The 20,093-nt window shown below is 34.8% G+C and overlaps 1 protein-coding gene across 3 annotated transcripts in view; it reads right to left on the minus strand.

Moving 5' to 3' along the window:
- Positions 1–1,113: 1,113 nt before the first annotated feature.
- The window catches only part of pkn1a (protein kinase N1a), a 52,777-nt gene continuing 33,797 nt past the window's right edge, over positions 1,114–20,093 (minus strand). For all 3 annotated transcript variants that reach the window (XM_048196493.1, XM_048196491.1, XM_048196492.1), the window contains exons 4-22: positions 18,970–19,090; positions 13,524–13,669; positions 13,098–13,311; positions 12,818–13,012; positions 11,686–11,795; positions 9,919–10,062; positions 9,679–9,754; positions 9,356–9,485; positions 7,776–7,863; positions 7,610–7,692; positions 7,409–7,484; positions 7,216–7,307; positions 6,947–7,123; positions 6,171–6,233; positions 6,014–6,090; positions 5,745–5,887; positions 5,558–5,665; positions 5,336–5,416; positions 1,114–3,718 (exon numbers count right to left, since the gene is read on the minus strand). In XM_048196493.1, coding sequence (XP_048052450.1) covers positions 3,515–3,718; positions 5,336–5,416; positions 5,558–5,665; positions 5,745–5,887; positions 6,014–6,090; positions 6,171–6,233; positions 6,947–7,123; positions 7,216–7,307; positions 7,409–7,484; positions 7,610–7,692; positions 7,776–7,863; positions 9,356–9,485; positions 9,679–9,754; positions 9,919–10,062; positions 11,686–11,795; positions 12,818–13,012; positions 13,098–13,311; positions 13,524–13,669; positions 18,970–19,090 — 2,328 coding nt within the window. In that variant the 3' untranslated portion in view covers positions 1,114–3,514. The remainder of the gene's footprint in view (positions 3,719–5,335; positions 5,417–5,557; positions 5,666–5,744; positions 5,888–6,013; positions 6,091–6,170; positions 6,234–6,946; positions 7,124–7,215; positions 7,308–7,408; positions 7,485–7,609; positions 7,693–7,775; positions 7,864–9,355; positions 9,486–9,678; positions 9,755–9,918; positions 10,063–11,685; positions 11,796–12,817; positions 13,013–13,097; positions 13,312–13,523; positions 13,670–18,969; positions 19,091–20,093) is intronic.

Raw genomic sequence — 20,093 nt, forward strand, 5'->3', positions numbered from 1 at the left:
ACACAAGCGATTGTTCTCTAGCGACCAGTGAGGAGAAAAGGGCAAAATACAGTAGTTTATCTTTTACAGTAAAATTTATATATAAAATTACACAGAAATCAATCACTAATCATATTTTTGTTTATGTATCCAGGAGATAATCTTACTTCTGATTCATGCATTTTTAAATGTACACTTTATTTTATTATTCTCTAATATATATATATATATATATATATATATATATATATATATATATATATATATATATATTTTTTTTTTTTTATTATTATTATTATTTTTTTTTTTTTAATCGTTCCTAGCACTTTTTTACGGAAGAGGATTAGGGCCAAGCAATAATAAAAAAAATAAAACCATCTCGAGATTAAAGTTGTTAAATTTTGAGAAAAAACTCGTTAAATTTCGATAAAAAAGTCGAAATGAAATGTTGAGAATAAACTCATTAAATTACGAGAAAAAAGTCGTTAAATTACGAGAACAAATTCGTTAATTTAATGACTTTATTCTCAACATTTTATCTCGACTTTTTTCTCGAAATTTAACATTTTTCTCATAATTTAACGAATTTGTTCTCGTAATTTAACGACTTTTTTCTCATAATTTAATGAATTTATTCTCAACATTTTATCTTGACTTTTTTCTCGAAATTTAATGACATTTTTCTCATAATTTAACGAATTTGTTCTCATAATTTAACGACTTTTTTCTCATAATTTAATGAATTTATTCTCAACATTTTATCTCGACTTTTTTCTCGAAATTTAATGACATTTTTCTCATAATTTAACGAATTTGTTCTCGTAATTTAAGGACTTTTTTCTCGTAATTTAACGAGTTTATTCACAACATTTTATCTCGACTTTTTTTCTCGAAATTTAACGAGTTTTTTCTCGAAATTTAACAACTTTAATCTCGAGATGGTTTTATTTTTTTTATTATTGCTTGGCCCTAATCCTCTTCCGTACTTTTTTCTTTGTATCGATGTTTAGGCAATATTGTTTATAAAAAAAAAAAACCTTCCTTGCCTAAAACTCCATAAAGTTATTGTTAATATAGTAAAATGTATAATTCAGGATAGTCGGTAAAAAATGTACAGATAACACAAACACACAGTCATCTCAACAACAGCTTTATAAATACAACTCAGGTAATAGGTTTGATGGATTGTGTAATTGTACAGGACATGCATTAGTCTGCAGTCAGACACATAGTTTCACTTTTCAGAGGGAAAAAAAAGGAGTACAAGATGTTAAATGATACACATTTGCAAATATTTTATGTATGTGTTTGAAATGTGATATTGGGCTGCAGTTTTGCTACACATTTTTTTCACAGTGTGTGTGTGTGTGTGTGTGTTATTTTTTGGCTTCATCTGTGTGTGTAATCAAATGCTTTCAAAAATCAAAAAACAATTTAATCATCAGCTCCTTGCGAGTAACAGATATGTCATGATGTGCCATTCGCACAAACCGTCTAATAACAACTGCACATAATGTTTCAAAGGCATCAAAATAGCTCTGAGGTAATAAAGGGTGTAAAACCAGAACTAACACATAACAGTCACTAGTTGCCAGTCATTCGCATCATGACTAGAATAAACAACAGATAGCATTTTCTATTTAACAGATATCTATTTAAAAACATTAATAAAATAGAAACAAAGTATCTGTTAATTGAGGCCTTTGAGTCTTTAAACAAAAGTGGTTTTATACCCTTTTGCTCAGATTCATCAAAGCATCGAACTAATGTTAAGAAATGTTTGCAAAGTCAATGATTGGAGCTTGTGAAAATACTCAACCAAACACATTCTTTCTCCTTTACTCCAGTACAGTAACATTCAAAAGATTGAATATTTGAGTCCCCGAAGACCTTATTAGGTCTGAATGAATCATTTTATCACATTATCTTGATGAGCATACTCTAGTTTTACATATGCTATTGTAAAGTAAATGACATAAATTCATTTTTTCAGACAAGACAGTTCTCCCATGTCTGTAGCATGATCCATTCTCAGCCTGAGAATACAAAAAGAAACCGGTGACCAAGAAAAACAGAACCTCAAAATGTATGTACTGTAACAATGAAGTGTCTTCTCGCTACTGTTTTTATGTAAAATGTAAAAACATATTCTGCATGTTTTTTCATGTTTTTAATGTTAAGCCAGGTAAGATTTAGGTTTCTAACTATTTGTCTCCCTTACTGAAGTGAAACGATGAATAGGATAAACTGGGAAAGCAGGAACATTATTAAGGCATTTTGTTCAAACCAACTTTCTATGAGAGTTTTTTCATTATTTATTTTTATTTTTTAAAAATCATAAAGGTAGCCATACTAAAAGTGCACTTAATGAATGGAGACCAAGCCGTCTTCAAACTAGGCTGCTCTCCGAAATTTCAGTATGCTCGACTTAAAGATGAATATTTTGTTGTGAAATATCCAGAATGAACGAGTCTAAAGAGGTTTTAACTTCTTAACCACTGAGAACTGCAAGGGAAAGCTTAAATTAGCCTAATGAAATAACCCTGCTCTTATCGTAACTCTCTTTTTCCATATAACGTCACAGTGTCTGCAGAGATGCGTCTCTAAACAAAGTTCCTTTGGGTTCCTGGTCCACGTCATGTCGACGGAAATTATTCAGACAGTATTGAATGGATATTGTTTGATAAATTGAAGTCTGAATGGAGGAAGATTTTGTAGATGTTACCAGTTGGTTCCTCAGTGGTTCCTAAATGTGAGAATGAACAGAAATGCATTTCCCACATGCTCTTGTTCGTATGATCATTTACAAAAGTTCACTGAGATGCTTCTGTGTGAGCTTTATTGATTTGCTTCAAGTTTTAAAATACATCTTCAGACTGTCTTTGATAAGACAAGATGCATTTTTCCAAAAGCAGATATGACACTTGAAGACAAACCAACAATTTCAACAGGTTTAACGGTGCACTCTGTATTTTTTTTTTTAAGAAATAAATATTACTTTTGAATAATGTTAAAAATGATGGCCATTCACATGAGATGAAGACTTTAGTCATATCAGTAGCCTAATAAAAGCTGTTTTATTCTACATGATGATGGTCCACTGATGGGGGCCGCCATTTTGAGATTACATCTGCTACGCACTCATTTCAGAAACAGCTGTTATTGGACACTTCCGCTAGTGGAATAAATTAATCATGGCTGACTGCGAATAATGCATTTCTACAACTGCATCGATATCTGAACGCTTACTTTTTTACTAGTGTGATGCTTCATCCAAACCACTAGGTGTCAGTGTGAGTAGAAGCACAACCTAAAAAAATTGACTGAGTGCTCCTTTAAACCTGTTGGCAAGAAACAAACGTTCAGTCGTTAATCCGATTCTAAATGTTTTCCAGAACTTCCTCTCTTCCATCACAGTGTTCACAGGTCCAGCTCATTCACAAAAATTCACTCAAATTGGCCACACTTGTCCTCATCGCCTCTGAGTCACGGAGCAGAAATGTCTCTCTACGGCACTGTCACAGTGAAGAGGCTCTCAGCAGAGGTCAGAGACATAGTCAAAGTCTCGGAAACTGTCCTGATCCTTCCGCGAGAGCACCCGGGGTTCACGAGGCGGAGTGAGATTCGGCGCTTCTGTTGTGAATTCCTCATCGAAGTTGCTGACATCTTCTGATCCTCCGATAGACGGAAGGAAGGGAGGAGGGAGTTTACGGAGGAGAAGAGCCTCCCAGTCCATATTCTGAGGAAAAAAAAGAGGAGGAGCACATGATGTTTTTGTTATTTTTTCTTCTTGTGGCACTACGAGCATATAATTTTGTTATGTTAGAATATATGCCCTTATTCCAAATGCAAACTAACAATGGCAAATGCAACAGCAGAAATTTAAAAAGAGGGATGCACTGATACGATAAGCCAATAACTTTTTCTTGTTATGGCTGAAAAAAGATAAATGGCTGATATTAAAATTCTATATTATAAATTAAAAGTGAATCATTAAAAACAACAAAAGATGCAATTTAGGTGTTCATTTAGGCTTCACAACATAATAATGTACAGTAGGGGTTACCAACATTTTTTTTTAACTTAGATTTTAAAGGTGCCATCGAATTGAAAATTGAATTTACCTCAGCATAGTTGAATAACAAGAGTTCAGTACATGGAAATGACATACAGTGAGTCTCAAACTCCATTGTTTCCTCCTTCTTATATAAATCTCATTTGTTTAAAAGACCTCCGAAGAACAGGCGAATCTCAACATAACACCGACTGTTACGTAACAGTTGGGATCATTAATATGTATGACCCCAATATTTGCATATGCCAGCCCATGTTCAAGGCATTACACAAGGGCAGCCAGTATTAACGTCTGGATCTGTGCACAGCTGAACCATCAGACTAGGTAAGCAAGCAAGAACAATAGCGAAAAATGGCAGATGGAGCGATAATAACTGACATGATCCATGATATCATGATATTTTTAGTGATATTTGTGAACTGTCTTTCTAAATGTTTCTTTAGCATGTTGCTAATGTACTGTTAAATGTGGTTAAAGTTACCATCGTTTCTTACTGTATTCACGGAGACTAGACTGTCGTTATTTTCATTTTTAAACATTTGCAGTCTGTATAATGCATAAACAACTTCATTCTTTATAAATCTCTCCAACAGTGTAGCATTAGCCGTTAGCCACGGAGCATAGCCTCAAACTCATTCAGAATCAAATGTAAAAATCCAAATAAATACAATACTTACGCGATTAGACATGCTACATGACGAACACTTTGTAAAGATCCATTTTGAGGGTTATATTAGCTGTGTGAACTTTGTTTATGCAGTGATAGAGTCGAGAGTTTGGGAGGGGGTGAAGAGCGCGCGATTTAAAGGGGCCGCAGCCTGAATCGGCGCATATTTAATGATGCCCCAAAATAGGCAGTTAATAAAATGTATAAAAAAAAAAAATCTATGGGGTATTTTGAGCTGCAACTTCACAGGCACATTCAGGGGACACCTTAGACTTATATTACATCTTGTAAAAAACATTCGATGGCAACTTTAAAATATTTACTTGAAGTACCCCTGATATTTTGAGGTAATATTTCAATAATTTAATGACACATTTAAATTTTCACAGTTAAAGTTAGACAAAAATATTATTTAATTCATTAAATTACAGCCTTTTATTTGATAATCGTACAAAGCTATATCACGATTATCATGCAGTCTTATTTATTTATTTTAATTTTACATTCTATATAATTATTAGCTTATGAGATTTGCTAAAGATTACATTTTAAATAAATAGTGTTTCACATAAAATTAGAATTTTAGTGTTGTAAAGATTAAAAATCTTTCTCACCCTGAAGAAAGGTTGTTTCTTGACATCCTCTGCGTCTTTCTCACTTGAGCCCAGTCGTCTTTCTGGATTTCTCCTTAGTAACTGTATAAAACAAAATCAAACTTTATTCGCATATTATTTTACATCAAATTATATGAAGAAAATCAGGACATTCAGAAGGGCATGTCCGCTGCTCTAAATGAATAAAAGAAATGTAGGCAGTCTCAAAAAAATTCGATTTACCCTTCTCATGATGCCAATGGCCTCTGAGGAAAGGAACCGTGGGTATCGAACTTCATCGTTCACTATGCTGTCAAAAACCTCCTCTTCATCATCACCTGGAAATGGGGACTAGAAACACAGTTTTAGATCAGACAGATGCCAAAAGCGTATGAACGTTTCAAACATTTCAAAAGCTCAAATCTCTCACCTCTCCCACCAGCATCTCGTATATAAGCACTCCGAGTCCCCACCAGTCCACGGCCCGCGTGTACGACGTGTCCGTTAGAACCTCTGGAGCCAGAAACTCTGGAGTCCCACAGAACGTACTGGTCCGGTCCCCAAAACCCATACCTGAGAAAGACGGAAATGTCTGACAAATGTTCCTGACTTCATACCAAGTGCAATCAATGTGACCAAGCACATCAACAGAAAGATAGGTGGAAAAAGAAACCATGAAAGAGGGGTGAAAGTCTCTACCTTCTTTACACAATCCAAAGTCGGCGATCTTAACGTAACCCTCCGTGTCAAGCAGCAAGTTGTCCAATTTAAGATCTCTAGAGAAGAAACACAAAAAATATATACCATATACAGTATTTTTAAAACAATGTTTAGACACAGTGTTTTGAATACTCACCGGTACACAATCTTGTTGTCATGTAAAAACTGAAGTCCTAAAACTACACAAGCAGAATAGAACCTGAAACACAAACACAAATTAAATTAGCATAGTCACTAAAAAGCTTTTTTTATTATAATATTTTCTATCTTCTACCTTTAAATCTAAATATCACACAAACCTTTTCTTTAAAGCTAATTAATAAACATACTAAATAATGTTTTAAGCTCTTTAAGATTTAAGGTCCCCACAATATACACTACCGTTCAAAAGTCTGAGGTCAGTTAAGTTTTTTTTTTTTAAAGAAATTATTACATTTAATCATCAAGGATGCTTAAAACTGACAGACATTTATAATGTTAGATTTCTATTTCAAATAAATGCTGTTCTTTTGAACTTTGTATTCATCAAAGAATCCTAAAAATAGTTTTCACAAAATATTAAGCAGCACATTGATAATAAGAAATGTTTCTTGAGCAGCAAATCAGCATATTAAAATGATTTCTGAAGGATCATGTGACACTGAAGACTAAAGTAATGATGCTGAAAATTCAGCTTTGCCACCACAGTAATAAATTACATTTTAAAATATATTGAAATAGAAACAGCCATTTTAAATTTTAATAATATTTTAGAATATTACAATTCTTACTGTATTTTTGATAAAATAAATGCAGAGTTGGCAAGCACAAGAGACTTCTTTCAAAAACACTTAAAAAATCTTTTGAATGACAGTGTAGCTGATTTCAGGTTGTCTGATCCAGACAGTGTAGCCAAAACCTGACAAAACATACACAGCCCGTGGCTCGGTGAAGACGTCTGTGTGTATATGCATCATTAGGTCGCCGCCTGCCGTGTACTCCATGACAAAACACACATGTTCTGGGGTCTGGAAACATGCAAACAGGTTCACCAGGAAGGGATGTTGCGCACTGTTCACCGTCTCAAAAATGCGCTTCTCACACATCAAACTGAGGGAAAGAAAGAGCAAGAGAAGCAAGAAAAAATTAAGAACAAATTTCTGAAAAACTCAAAACAAAAAGGAAAAAGTTATTTTGTTTACCTTTCTACTTCATCTCTGGCCACAATGTCTCCTTTCTTTAGGGCTTTTATGGCGTACATGCTGCCTGACTTCTTGTATTCTGCCAAGAGCACCTAACAGACACGCATATGATGAACAATTCAGAGAGAAAGTGAGCTTGGGTGAAGTTGAAGGACAAAAGTAGGGGATAAAGGCGAGGAAGGCTGAAGATCACCTTTCCAAAATGGCCTCTGCCAAGAACAGCAATTAGTCGGAAATCCTGCAGGCTCAAAGGGGTCTTCTTCTGTTTACTGCAACACACACAAACACAGACACACACATACTTAGAAACCACTTTAAAAACCCAGATATAGCTGCTATATGAATAAAAGAGATTGTTTATATCGTGTGCACATGCATGTGTGTTTGAGTGTACCTGCTCAGTGAATGTGTTCTGATTTGTCGCTCAGGAGTGGTGACGTCAGGAGCAGAGAGGGGTTCAGTGGCCGGCTGTCGTTCCTGTGATAAGAAGCGAGAGGGGAGGGGTTACAGAGAGATAGGAGGGACTAAATAGAAAGAGGAGGAGTTAGAGAGTTTCTCACGGGAGTGCCTGTATCTGTTACGTCTCGCCGGATGTCCACCTTCATCGGTGAGTCATAGTCTAAACTCAACTTCTCCACCGATATCTCCCTGTAACACACAAACATATAACCGCAATGAAATCCACATTCCAGCTTGTTTGTCAGATCAGATCCACACTTGTTTCACATGACACTTACACAAGTATATAATACATACACCAGTGAGTAATGTATAGTAAATTAGTTGCACTTTAGTTTAGATTTAGACTTGGATATCAGGCAAGCTTATAGCTTATATGCGCTGATTTAAAGGACAGCTCACCCAAAAATGAAAATATACAATATCCTGGCCATTCTTTCCGATATCATTCAAGTAAATCAATATGATTTAAATGAAATTATAACACAAATTAATTGAAATAAAGCTGTATGAACCAATTTTATGATAGTTTCATCGTAATTTAGGCAAAGATGCAAACTCATCAGGGATGAAAACGTCACAAAGTTTCACAGAATTTTCTCAAATATCAGCTTTAAAATGTGGATTTAAAGATGATTTTAAAATGAGGATATATGGGAAAAACTCACTCTAGACTCTAAATAGTTAGAGTTAAAAGAAGAAGAAAAAAACCCACACAAAAGTCCACATTCACACTTTTGTTTTTATGGAACACATTCAATATACAATAATAATAATAAATGTTATTATTAATATAATATATTTATTATGGCTGTCAAATGATTAATCGCATACAAAATAAAAGTTTGCATTTGCCTAATATATGTGGGTGTACTGTGTGTAATGATTATGTATATATAAATACAAACACATTCATGTATATATTTGAGAAATATTTACAAGTATATGCATTTATTTATATTTTTATATAATTTATATATATATATATATATATATATATATATATATATATATATATATAAATATTTTGTACATAACATATTTCTCTTAAATATATACATTAATTTGTGTGTATTTATATATACATAATAATTACACACAGTACATATATTAGGCAAACTCAAACTTTTATTTTGTATGCGATTAATCACGATTAATCGTTTGAATGCCCTAATTTTTATTAAATTATAAATTAAACCAACCAATAAAGAGATATCACTAGTAATAGTACTACTGTAGGTACTGTACAATATTGTACAAGTACTGTAAAATAAAAAAGGAATATTGAATTATTATTATTTTATTTAACAGAACAACACTAAAATTACAATACAAACATTCATGGTTGTCTTAAAAGCTTTTATTTTGGCAGAAAACTACAAGGAAACCTTTCCTCTTTTGTTATTTATTAACTTATTGTATTTATTAACAATTGTCAGATGGTACAGGCTCAGCGGATGATTATTTGAGTTATTTTTACATAAAAAGAAAGAAAAAGTTGGCACACCCCAGCTCCAAACTTACAAAAAAACTTTTATTTCATGTTTTCACAAATAGGTGATGTTTTGAGGCGTATGGCTCTTCATCTGACAAAGACTTTTTCTTTCTTTTTATTGTTTACTGTAGCATTGAGCATGAATACACATGTATTATGCGCGTACTGAATGTGTGTGTGATTTACCCTGTCTGTACAGTGTGTGCGTGAGGGCTGTAGGTTCCTGTGTTGTTGACGGTTGGTATGGCATTCCTCAGTAACCTCACCCACGTGCCGATGTCAACGTTCATCTGCCGAGCTCGCAAGAATGCTTTACCTGCATGTGACCACAAACACACACAAAAGAAAACACGTTTGTTTAATCTCTGACCACTAGATGGAGCTCAACACCATTTGAGTCACATGCCACTGATTAAAGTTAATGTGAAGTGCCATTCAGGTCAATTTTAAGTGCATTTTAATCAATAGATTAATGCATTTATTATAAATAGAGAAAACATTTATCTCACCCTGTTGCTTGGAGAAAACTTTTTTCTGCCGTTTTAGTCGTGGAACCCTCTCGATCACGGGGTTAAAGAAGGTGACCTGAGGTAGACAAATGCCATTTCAGTGGTGCCCAGTAGTGTCAAACATTTGTGCACATTTGTTTGGCTTGAGTGTGTTTATAAAGGAACCTATGCAAGAAGTAGTGAGAGAGACTCCCTTTATGGACATAAGACACATTTCTGAGTGTGCATTTGTGTGCGTACCTCTGCCAAAAGCAGTCCCTGTGGTTCGAGCTCTAGTTGTACTCTGTGTTTCTGGTTGTCCAGGAAGTCCTCCAACTTGAGAAATTTCAATGCACACAGAGAACGGTAATCTCTCCAGTACACGGCGATCTCCATCTCTCTGGACTGCACACATAAGGACACACAATTAAATATTTTAGTATTATTTATATACTATTATATTTATATAATATATATATTTATTAATATTTTGAATTACCTTTAATCTGTAGTTTTTTCAGTTTTCATTTTAGTTTGTTTTAGTACTTTCATGTGCTTTTGCTTTTTAAGCACATAACATTATATATATATAATGTTATGTGCTATAATGTTAAAAAAGCTATATATATATATATATATATATATATATATATATATAGCTTTACTTTTATTTCATTTTTTTTTAGTAAGTACTTGTTTTTTTTAGATGCAAAGCCAACATTTTTTTTTAAAGTTTTTCATCAAATATATTATTATTTATGCTTTATCTCAATAACAAAAAACAATTTAATAGTTTTAGTTAACAATAGTTTAGTCTAAATCATTTTATGTGCTTTTGTCATTTTTATAGTTTAATATCTATCTATCTATCTATCTATCTATCTATCTATCTATCTATATATATATAATATAGATATATATTAAACAATAAAAATTACAAAAGTACATAACAAAATGACTAAAACTTAAATTAAAATATATATAATATATTTCTATTTAGCTTTATTTTTATTTCAATTTGAGTAATTTTAGTACATAAACATTCAAGTTAGATGCCAAGCCAAAATTTAAAATTAAAAAAAAATTCTCATATATTTCTATAAAATGTTAATATATTTATATAAAAATTTCAATATATTTTTATAAAATTTTATTTCAGCTTTATTTCAATAACCAAAAACCATTTTTAATAATTTTAGTTAACAATAACAACACTGATCAGAGCAATTCGTTCAGTACATAGTTTCAATTAACAAATAATCGTACAGATATTACATATCCTGGCCAAAAGAGACATGAACGTCTTAATTTGCTTGGCTGTTAAAGGTGCTATAGATACATTTTTGCAATCTTACTTGAGACTGTCTTTACTAACAGATAAAAGACTATTTATTAGGTGCACTGAAAGGAATAATATCAATACACATCATCTGTGCACGAGGTAGGGCCTTAAAAACATCAGCCAATCGTTTGTGTGATCATCGCATAAACGATTGGCCCTCTGGCTTGTCAATTACTGCCATGATTGGCGTAGCGGGCCAATCCGAGCACGTCTCTCACAAGGAACGTAATGGCAGTGATTGACAAGCCAGAGGGCCAATCGTTTATGCGATGATCACACAAACGATTGGCTGATGTTTTTAAGGCCCTACCTCGTGCACAGATGATGTGTATTGATATTATTCCTTTCAGTGCACCTAATAAATAGTCTTTTATCAGTTAGTAAAGACAGTTTCAAGTAATATTGCAAAAATTTATAAAACAAAACAACCTCTATAGCACCTTTAATCATTCTGCATGTTCAATGTTTTTGTTCCCCCCTCCTAAATAGAAAGAATAGTGTGTCATTGCTTGTGTAAGAGTTATTTGAGATGCTCCAGTTGGCAGTCAAGTCACTGATGTTACACATCCAAAGGATTTTGTTTTTGTAATTATAATTACAGTCTATTGCCTAGAGCTTTAATTAATGAAACAGACACTGAACCTCTAATCTGTGTAGATCTACTATTAACACAGAGCTGAACTCACTCTCTCCAGCTCTACGGTGAAGGTCTGATCCCAGCCCTGTTCTCCAACCATCTTCCATGCTGTTTGACCCACGACTGAGTTATCCATCTTCAGTACTGCACTCACCTCCGCTGCACACACACAACAGACATCATTTTTCAGTATGTTTTTAATTGAGATCAAATTAAGGTCAAGATTTCCCGATTTCTCAAACACTTTCTGATGAAAATGTGAGTAAGGGTGCCTGCTCAATTTTTCAGCACGTTGGCTCTGGAAGTATTTTTTCTATTCATTTCACCCACAGGGATTTTTTTTTTTTTTAAAGTCTTTGTTAAAGCTTTATAAGCCATGAATCAAGCCAACCAGCTATGAGGTGAATCATAACATTACAAAGTTTTATTTAAAGTAAAAAAGTATTTGAAAATCGGACAAAAACACAAAGGTATAAGACTGTTTACTTAACGGCTTTTATGAGGGAAACAACTACAATCCCATGAAGAGTTGTGATCAGCATAATCAAATTAAAAACAATGTAGAAACATAAAACTATATCTCAAGAAACAATATATTTTAAATTTATAGCAAAATATGCAATAAACTCACTCGAATACATCATTCACAGGGCTTCATGGGAGTGGGAGTTCACTACAAGCTCTGTCGGTGCAGTTTGCTTATTGCAAATCTCTGATTGGTGGAATTTTTGTACAGAATCATGGGTAATGTAGTTTTTCCACCACAAATTCACATACTAATCATAATTATTTTAAAAATAAGTTGAATTGCAGGATGACAACTTCAACAGAAGCAAATAACATTGATTTCTCACAGCAACCTCAGAGCTCACAGTAGGTCTGTCTTTAATAGTTTTTTAATTATCATTAAAAATCAATTTCCCTATGGAGTAAATCAATGGAGGATTTACTTCTGGGACCCGACTGTTGGTTTTGTTGAAAACATCAGCCAATCACTCACTAACATGATGCAACACCCCATGTGTTATAAGCTCTGATGCACTTCACCCTGTTCTGTTCAATGCAAAACTGTCATCACACATGACAGACACAACAGGTTATTGAGTTATATTAAAACTCACACATCACCACAGACTAATCACACTATGACCGTTACATCCTCTACACACATACACACTCACAGGACAGTTCGTCTGTTTTGGGGGGTGTTTTTCCACTAACGCTGCCGCTGCGACTATACAGGCCTTTTCCACTCCGCATAAAGGACCGGCCCTCTCCTGGACTGTAACATGGCAACACTACCTGGCTGCCCTTGGAACGGCCGGGAACCACTTCCAGCACACCCATACAGCCCAGCAATGTGACCTGAAGAGTGCCTGCAGGAAAACAATCAGATCTTAGAAGCCAGTAGCTGAAAACTTCTACATCAATTTAAAGAGATGCAAATGATTTTTTGAATACCAGTGAGCGGAGAGGGTTTGGAGAGGGTGCTGTACTGGTTGTGCAGGTAGGGGGCGCCGTGTCGAGAGCTGAATGCAGGTGAGGAGGCTAAAACCAGCTCCTCTTTAATGACAGATGCTTTGGGATGATCCTCAGGAAGTTCTGCTAACCGCCGATCTAATGAATCTCTCAGCAGATCCAACCTTTGAGACGACTCGCTCAGACGACATTGAGCCTGAAGAAGCAGAGAGAGGAAGAATTACTCAATGTATTAGACTTCATTATTAACTTAACTGGAAAAGATGGTGTTTAATTAAATAACAGAAGTTAGAAATATAATTGAAAGATCCATTCCATTGTTTAAACATAGAATAGAATAGAATAGAATAGAATAGAATAGAATAGAATAGAATAGAATAGAATAGAATAGAATAGAATATTTTTAACCTCTGACATGGCCTTCTTATCCTGTACTTTACTGGCTCCAAGAAGTCTAAGGACATTTTTTGCTCCCTCAGCGACAGCGTGCTCTACGCGGTAATGGTGTCTGAGCTCCTCAATCCGTAGCTCCATACCACATGGGTCAGGCTTTCCTGAAGAGAAACACACACACAAATAGACATATTTAGTGTATCAATATCATTCATATTCCCACAGCAAATTACACAAGCTATCACACAAGCCATTTTAAACCCCTTAAAGGTACAATAGGACATTCAGAGAGGCTAGCAATGCGCACACACACACACACACACACTCTGCTCTCAGCAAAGCGTCACAAGAGACGACGATCAACTAACTTGTGTCTCAAATCACATACCATTACAACAATAATGAACGTAAACAACTTCCGATTCCGACTGAACAGCTCCGGTTAGAACGTCATGGGTTGACATTAGGGTGACCAGACGTCCCGAAAAATTCGGGACAGTCCCGAAATCTAAACTGTTGTCCCGAATCCCAAATCTGGCCCTAATTGTCCCGAAAATTATACTAAAGCAAAATCTTGAGTAGTTATTGTCTGATAAACATTAAAAACTGTCTCCGGAGGTTGAGTCGTCCTGCAACCAGCCCCCGCCGGCTGCTCATTGGCTGCAGCATCTTTTTTCTAAGTTCTAAAAAAATACCATAGGCGGCTAGGCGCGAATTTAGATATGCATCGATAAGCTAATTTTCATTCATTCCGTTGGCATGGCTGGTGTACCGGAACCCAGTTTATGAAGAGAGCGCAAGTTGCTGCAGCCGCGAGGAGGACAGTGATGCACGCGTAAAGGAGTGATTGATTGTTCGCGGCACTGTTTACAAAAAAATACTTCACTACACAATTGTTTCGTTATTTTCGTTTAAGCTTATAAGCGTTAGGCTATACAGAAAGGTCTGATTTACGCACTGTTACTTACAACAGTCATTGTTTTTTTGTTTTTTTCACAATTTTCACATTTGAGTTCATGATTTTAATGATGTTTTTTTGTGGCAGACTAAAGACTAATGACAGACTGTTGATCTTTGAATAAAAATATGTTTGGTTCAGGTTTGAAATTTATTATCTTTTATTATAGGCTATCTTTTATTATAGGCTAATATCATAGAAGCCCCCCAGACCGCAGACACCCTTAACCCCCGCCCCCGTCCCGATTTTCAGCCAATCTCATCTGGTCACCCTAGTTGACATATCTTAATTACAGTAGTTATGTCGTGAACGCAGTATAAGCTTGGTGTTTTGATTCGGTAGGAACTGTAAAAGGTGGCTGCTGAGTTAAAACGCGCTGATGACGTATGATGTCTGCGCAAACGGTGCAAGAGGGTATGTGAAAACATACGTTGACAGACAGCTAGGACATTGTATTATTTCATTCGGACTGAATATAATGATTGGATGAAAATATGATCCTGTCTTCCATAAACAATATATATTTATAATTTATTTACAATTATATTTACATTTAAACTGTTTAACATTGATTGCTATCAGGATATGAGACGTTCAACCAGTACAACAAAAAATGTTTCTGTAGAGAATTACCTATAGCACCTTTAATTAAACAACAAGGTAGAATTTATTTCAAATCAAATTTTGTGTCATAACTAAATTTAGGGGCTTAGGCCTAGAAACTAAACTAGGACAAATGTTTTATGTAGTCCTTCAAATAAGATCATAAAACTGAAGTATAACACTTTTTTTTTTTTTTTTTTTTTTTAAATATAGTAAAGTATATTTTAAAATGTAGTTTAAAATGATTTTAGATGAATAATAGCATGTCACACTGCAGGACACTGCTGTCATTGCTTGAAAAGTCCTATCAACCACCCATTAATCAAAATGAACCTGAATCGAATGTGATCTCAAAACAGACATTAAGTCTAAGATACATTAATAGGTCATGTGCATCTATCAGAGTTTGAAGAGGACGAGGGATGATGTGGGATCAGGACAGCGAGCTTCCATATAGTAATTACTGTACTTATGCAAACTGGGGGAGATGATTGTAGATCATCTGAGGTCTGCCACGCTGCCAGCTACAGACTTTTAGAAATAAGAGGATTATTAGGGATTATAAACCAAAAGATTAAGATATGGTGTTATATTATACTGTCATACCATCAAAAAAAAACATTGACATGCTGTTCCGGGTTTTATATAAAGATTTTGCTGTGTCTGTTTGGTTCTGACGGCAAAACAAGCAGTTCAAAGCATTCCTGAGTGCAGGGAATATCATGAGTGTTTAAAAACATAAACAGGACTAACATAAACAGGACTACAGACTGTTTACTATTCCCAGATTCACATATAGTTTTAATATAGCTGAGATTAGAAGAGCGTGCTTGCGTGTGAGCGAGTGCGTGTTAGGACTGTCCAAGTAAAATCATATATTGATAAATCAAGATTCTTCAGAAAATGAGTTTGAGGGAAAATGGCACTTGAATGAATGGACTTTATAAAGAGGTATAATAAGACAGAGAAAAATACATAAAGAGACGGAAGGATTGACTGCAGAGATTTTTGTGTCCTAATAAGGAATGAAGTTGAATGAGGTGACAATTTCAGAAACAGACTCTCAGGGAGTGTGTGTGTGTGTGTGTGTACATGTACACATTGAAGGTGTATGTGTGTTTATACAGGAGTACTAAAGAATGTGTCTTAACTAATGCCGCTATGAGCCTGAAACATTGTGTTTTATATCATACGGTCTCTGGTCTATGTCTGATGATTTCATAAGCTATAATTAATTTAAAAACATATAAAGTTTAAGGTGTGTGCGTTATTATCAAAAGACAAGGGAGTTTTCAATTCAGCTGTGACAATATTTCAAATAACAATAAACTAAGTATTAGTCTTGTTTCCCAGTAAAAATGTTTTAAACATCCTTAAAACAAGATCCATTTACTTGAGAAGCAAATCTACTTAATTTATTTAATTACTTTTTCTACTGTAGTTTATTTCTATGATGGCAAAGCTGATCATTACTCAAGTCTTCAGTGTCACATCATTCTAATATGATGATTTGCTGCTCTTGAAACATTTCTTATAATTATCAATGTTGAAAAAAAGTTGTGCTTCCTAATATTTTTGTGTAAACTGAGATACTTTGATGATTAGAAAGTTCAAATTGAATGTCCATGTTGATCCCCATACTTTTTAACAGTAGTGTATATGGAAAATGGATAAAATGCTGTTAAAGAAATGTACTTGAACTTACTTATAAGTTGGTATAATAAATAAATTTACTTCATATGAAGGGTGCAGTCATGGCCTAATGTTTAGAGAGTCAGACTGGTAACCCAAAGGTTGTGGGTTCGAGTCTCAACACAACTGTGATTAATACAAAAATACGTTGAAAAAAATATGAAATGCCCCCTAATAGTCAACTAACCATAGAAAAAAAGAAAGAAAAAAAAAAACGCCACAGGAAGTGGTGAAGTCACGCAGACCATGAGGAAGAGATCGTTAATCCAATATGCGAATCCAAATATTCACCTATCATTGACTGACCTCAAATACGGCTTATCACTTGAAACATGTAAGTAGTAGAAACTTCACAAGTCCGCTCACTGTTAGCCTAGTCTTAGATAAATGTGTGCTATTATTCGGTGCATATCCAATTGTTTGTGTAGAGAGCATGCTTACTGCATGACATACAGGAACCGGTGCGATTACTTGCAATTAACTTAAAATAAGTAATAATGAGTAATAATAATAATAAGTATAAGAGTATATGTCGAACTTCAGATGCCCAAACCGGGAAACTGCTCATTGCATCCGCTTGTCAGAGAAAGTGTTAACAACAGTATGAACTGACGGCATATCTCTGGACTTTTAAGGTAATCAGCAAAACTACCTAGTTCACATTGTTATAAGTGTTTTATTCTGTTAAATATCTAAACGTTAGTGTGAAGAAGAAAAATTAAAAAAGCTTTTAAATATCAATCTGCATATGCGGGGGATATCAGTTATGCTCATCTTTGCTCGCTCCTTTTAAGTTATCTTGAATAAAACAGATCATTTTTTCATGAAGCACATACAAAAGACCTAAACCGGAAGCAACCTGATCCATTTTACAGAATACGGAAGTTAGATTGTGCATAACCCCTCCGTCATTTTGGTCATAAGAGTAATGCAAACTGTAAAGGGTCTACTTTTATTTCTGTGAACTCACAATAACAACAAAATGTTGTGCTTTCAGGATGTGCTTTCTGCCCTCTCTCTCTCTGTGAACTTGAGCACATAAAGTGTATACTTGCCTCACAGACACGAGAAATATATCTATAGAAAGCTTGAAATGTCTACAAATTAACCAATTCAAATGGAAAATAAATATTCTCAGATTATATAATCCGTATGAAACATGCATATATAGGCGCGTCCACTACTGCGGAGAAGACAAGTCAGCATCGTTGACTTAATCTCAGCCGAAAACACAGAAAACATTATCAATAAATTATTAAAATGTTTAGACACTGTTTTTTCATGACACAGTAATAATCATCACTTTTGCCGGTGCGCTGCTGCAAGCTTTATAAACTATGTAGGCTAAGTATTACTATATATATAGGCAATTAAAGGATCATTATTATGATTTATGGCTTATTAATATAAATGTGCAACTAGCTGACTAATGGCTTAAATGAACGACTACTAGTGGACTAGAAAAATCTTTAGACGAAGGCAGCCCTAGAAATGACTGAGGTACCCTTGAGCAAGGCACCGAACCCCAAATTGCTCCTTGGCGCCACAGCAAAAATGGCGGGTGTGTGTTCACTACTCACTGCTCCTAATGTGTATGCACTAAATCGGATGGGTTAAATGCAGAGGACAAATTCTGAGTATGGGTTACCATACTTGGCCTTCACATGTCACTTCCACTTCCACTTTCATGAAAATTATCCAACTAAAAGTAAATGATTTTTGTTTTCTTAATGTATTACATTTTTTTGCTGTAAACTGTTAAATCAAGCGGTGTGTGTGTGTGTGTGTGAGGAGTAAAGGAAATAGAGAGCGGGAACTGACTGTTATCAGTTACCTGATCCTGTGTGTGTGTGTGTGTGTGTGTGTGAGTGAGTGAGTAAGAGAGAGAGAGAGATAGAGGGAGATAGAAAGAGATAGATAAAGAGAGAGAGACAAAGAGAGAGAGAGAGTGAGAGTGTGTTTGATTCACTCTAAGTCAAAACGGGGTCATAACACACATTTATTGATCCGTATGACCTGCACTCACTACTTGTGCATAAACACTGTACACCTGACCAAACACACCATGTACACACCCTGAAAACACACACCACTCGTCTTCTGGGATTCGGGTGGTTATTGATTTGTTTATTTCTCTGCTCAGCTATGAAATCAGACTCTAAAAGCAACAAAGCAGTAGCGCACGTACACACACACACTCAGCCATACCCTGTGTATCATCATTGTGTTCGTAGGCCTGCACCGTTTTCCGGATCTGCATGCGGATGATGTCAATCTTTGTCTTGCTGTCCTGTAGCATCTGCTGAGCTGTCTGCAACATCTTCTTATCCTGACAACCCACACACAGACACACACACGTCATTATAGTTATTAAACAGTAAGTAAACATCTTTTGACAGACTGGCTCTGTTCCAAAATCTAGTGAGCTGCCTCGCCACCTACATAGAGAGCAACTTCACGTGCCACACAAAACGAGGTACCTTAGAAAGCAGCATAATTAAGTTGGCAATTTTTTAAGGACTTTGTTCACAGTGTAAGAGTTTTCAGTATGTATACTACCATTCAAAATGATAGGGTCAGTAATATTTTTTAAAGAAATTAATACTTAGCAAAAAACTTAATACTCAGCAAGTAGGCATTAAATAGAACAAAACTGACAGTAAAGACTTTCACAAAAAAAAAAAAAAAATCAAATAAATGCTGTTCTTTTGAAAAATGTATCACAGTTTGCACAAAAAAGCAGCACAACTGCTTTTTTTAAACACTGATAATAATAATAATAAATGTTTCTTGAGCAGGAAATCAGCATATTAGAATGATTTCTGAAGGATCATGTGACACTGAAGTAGGGCTGGGCGATAAACGATATCATATCGAGATTGTGATAAAATTTACAAGTATAACGATGGTAAGCTCTGGACGTTTTTTGAATTAATCTAACAGCCTAAACAGCCAGTCAGTGCAAGTAGCTAATATGTGATTACTGCGTGTTTCTGTGTGAATGAACGGCACGGTTTTGTCTAATAAGCAAACTCACACACATGTGACACTTATGGTGTTTACAGAGTCTGCTGTCTCAATATATGAGGACATGTCATGAACACATCAACTTCATCTCCAGAGCTGCCTTGAGAGTCTCTTCACAAGCTTTTCTCTGCTTCATTTGAGAAAAACTGCCATCAAATACACATTCAAACTGAAACTAAAACTGAAAGATCTTCGCAACAAACCGTCAAAATAAAAGTTTGGTTTCACTTCAAGAAATTGACAGAAATATATCACTACTGTATAACTTACTAAAATGTACTTCTCAAAAGTAATAATATTATTAT

The sequence above is a fragment of the Megalobrama amblycephala genome, linkage group LG7 (assembly GCF_018812025.1).
Source record: "Megalobrama amblycephala isolate DHTTF-2021 linkage group LG7, ASM1881202v1, whole genome shotgun sequence".
NCBI lineage: Eukaryota > Metazoa > Chordata > Actinopteri > Cypriniformes > Xenocyprididae > Megalobrama > Megalobrama amblycephala.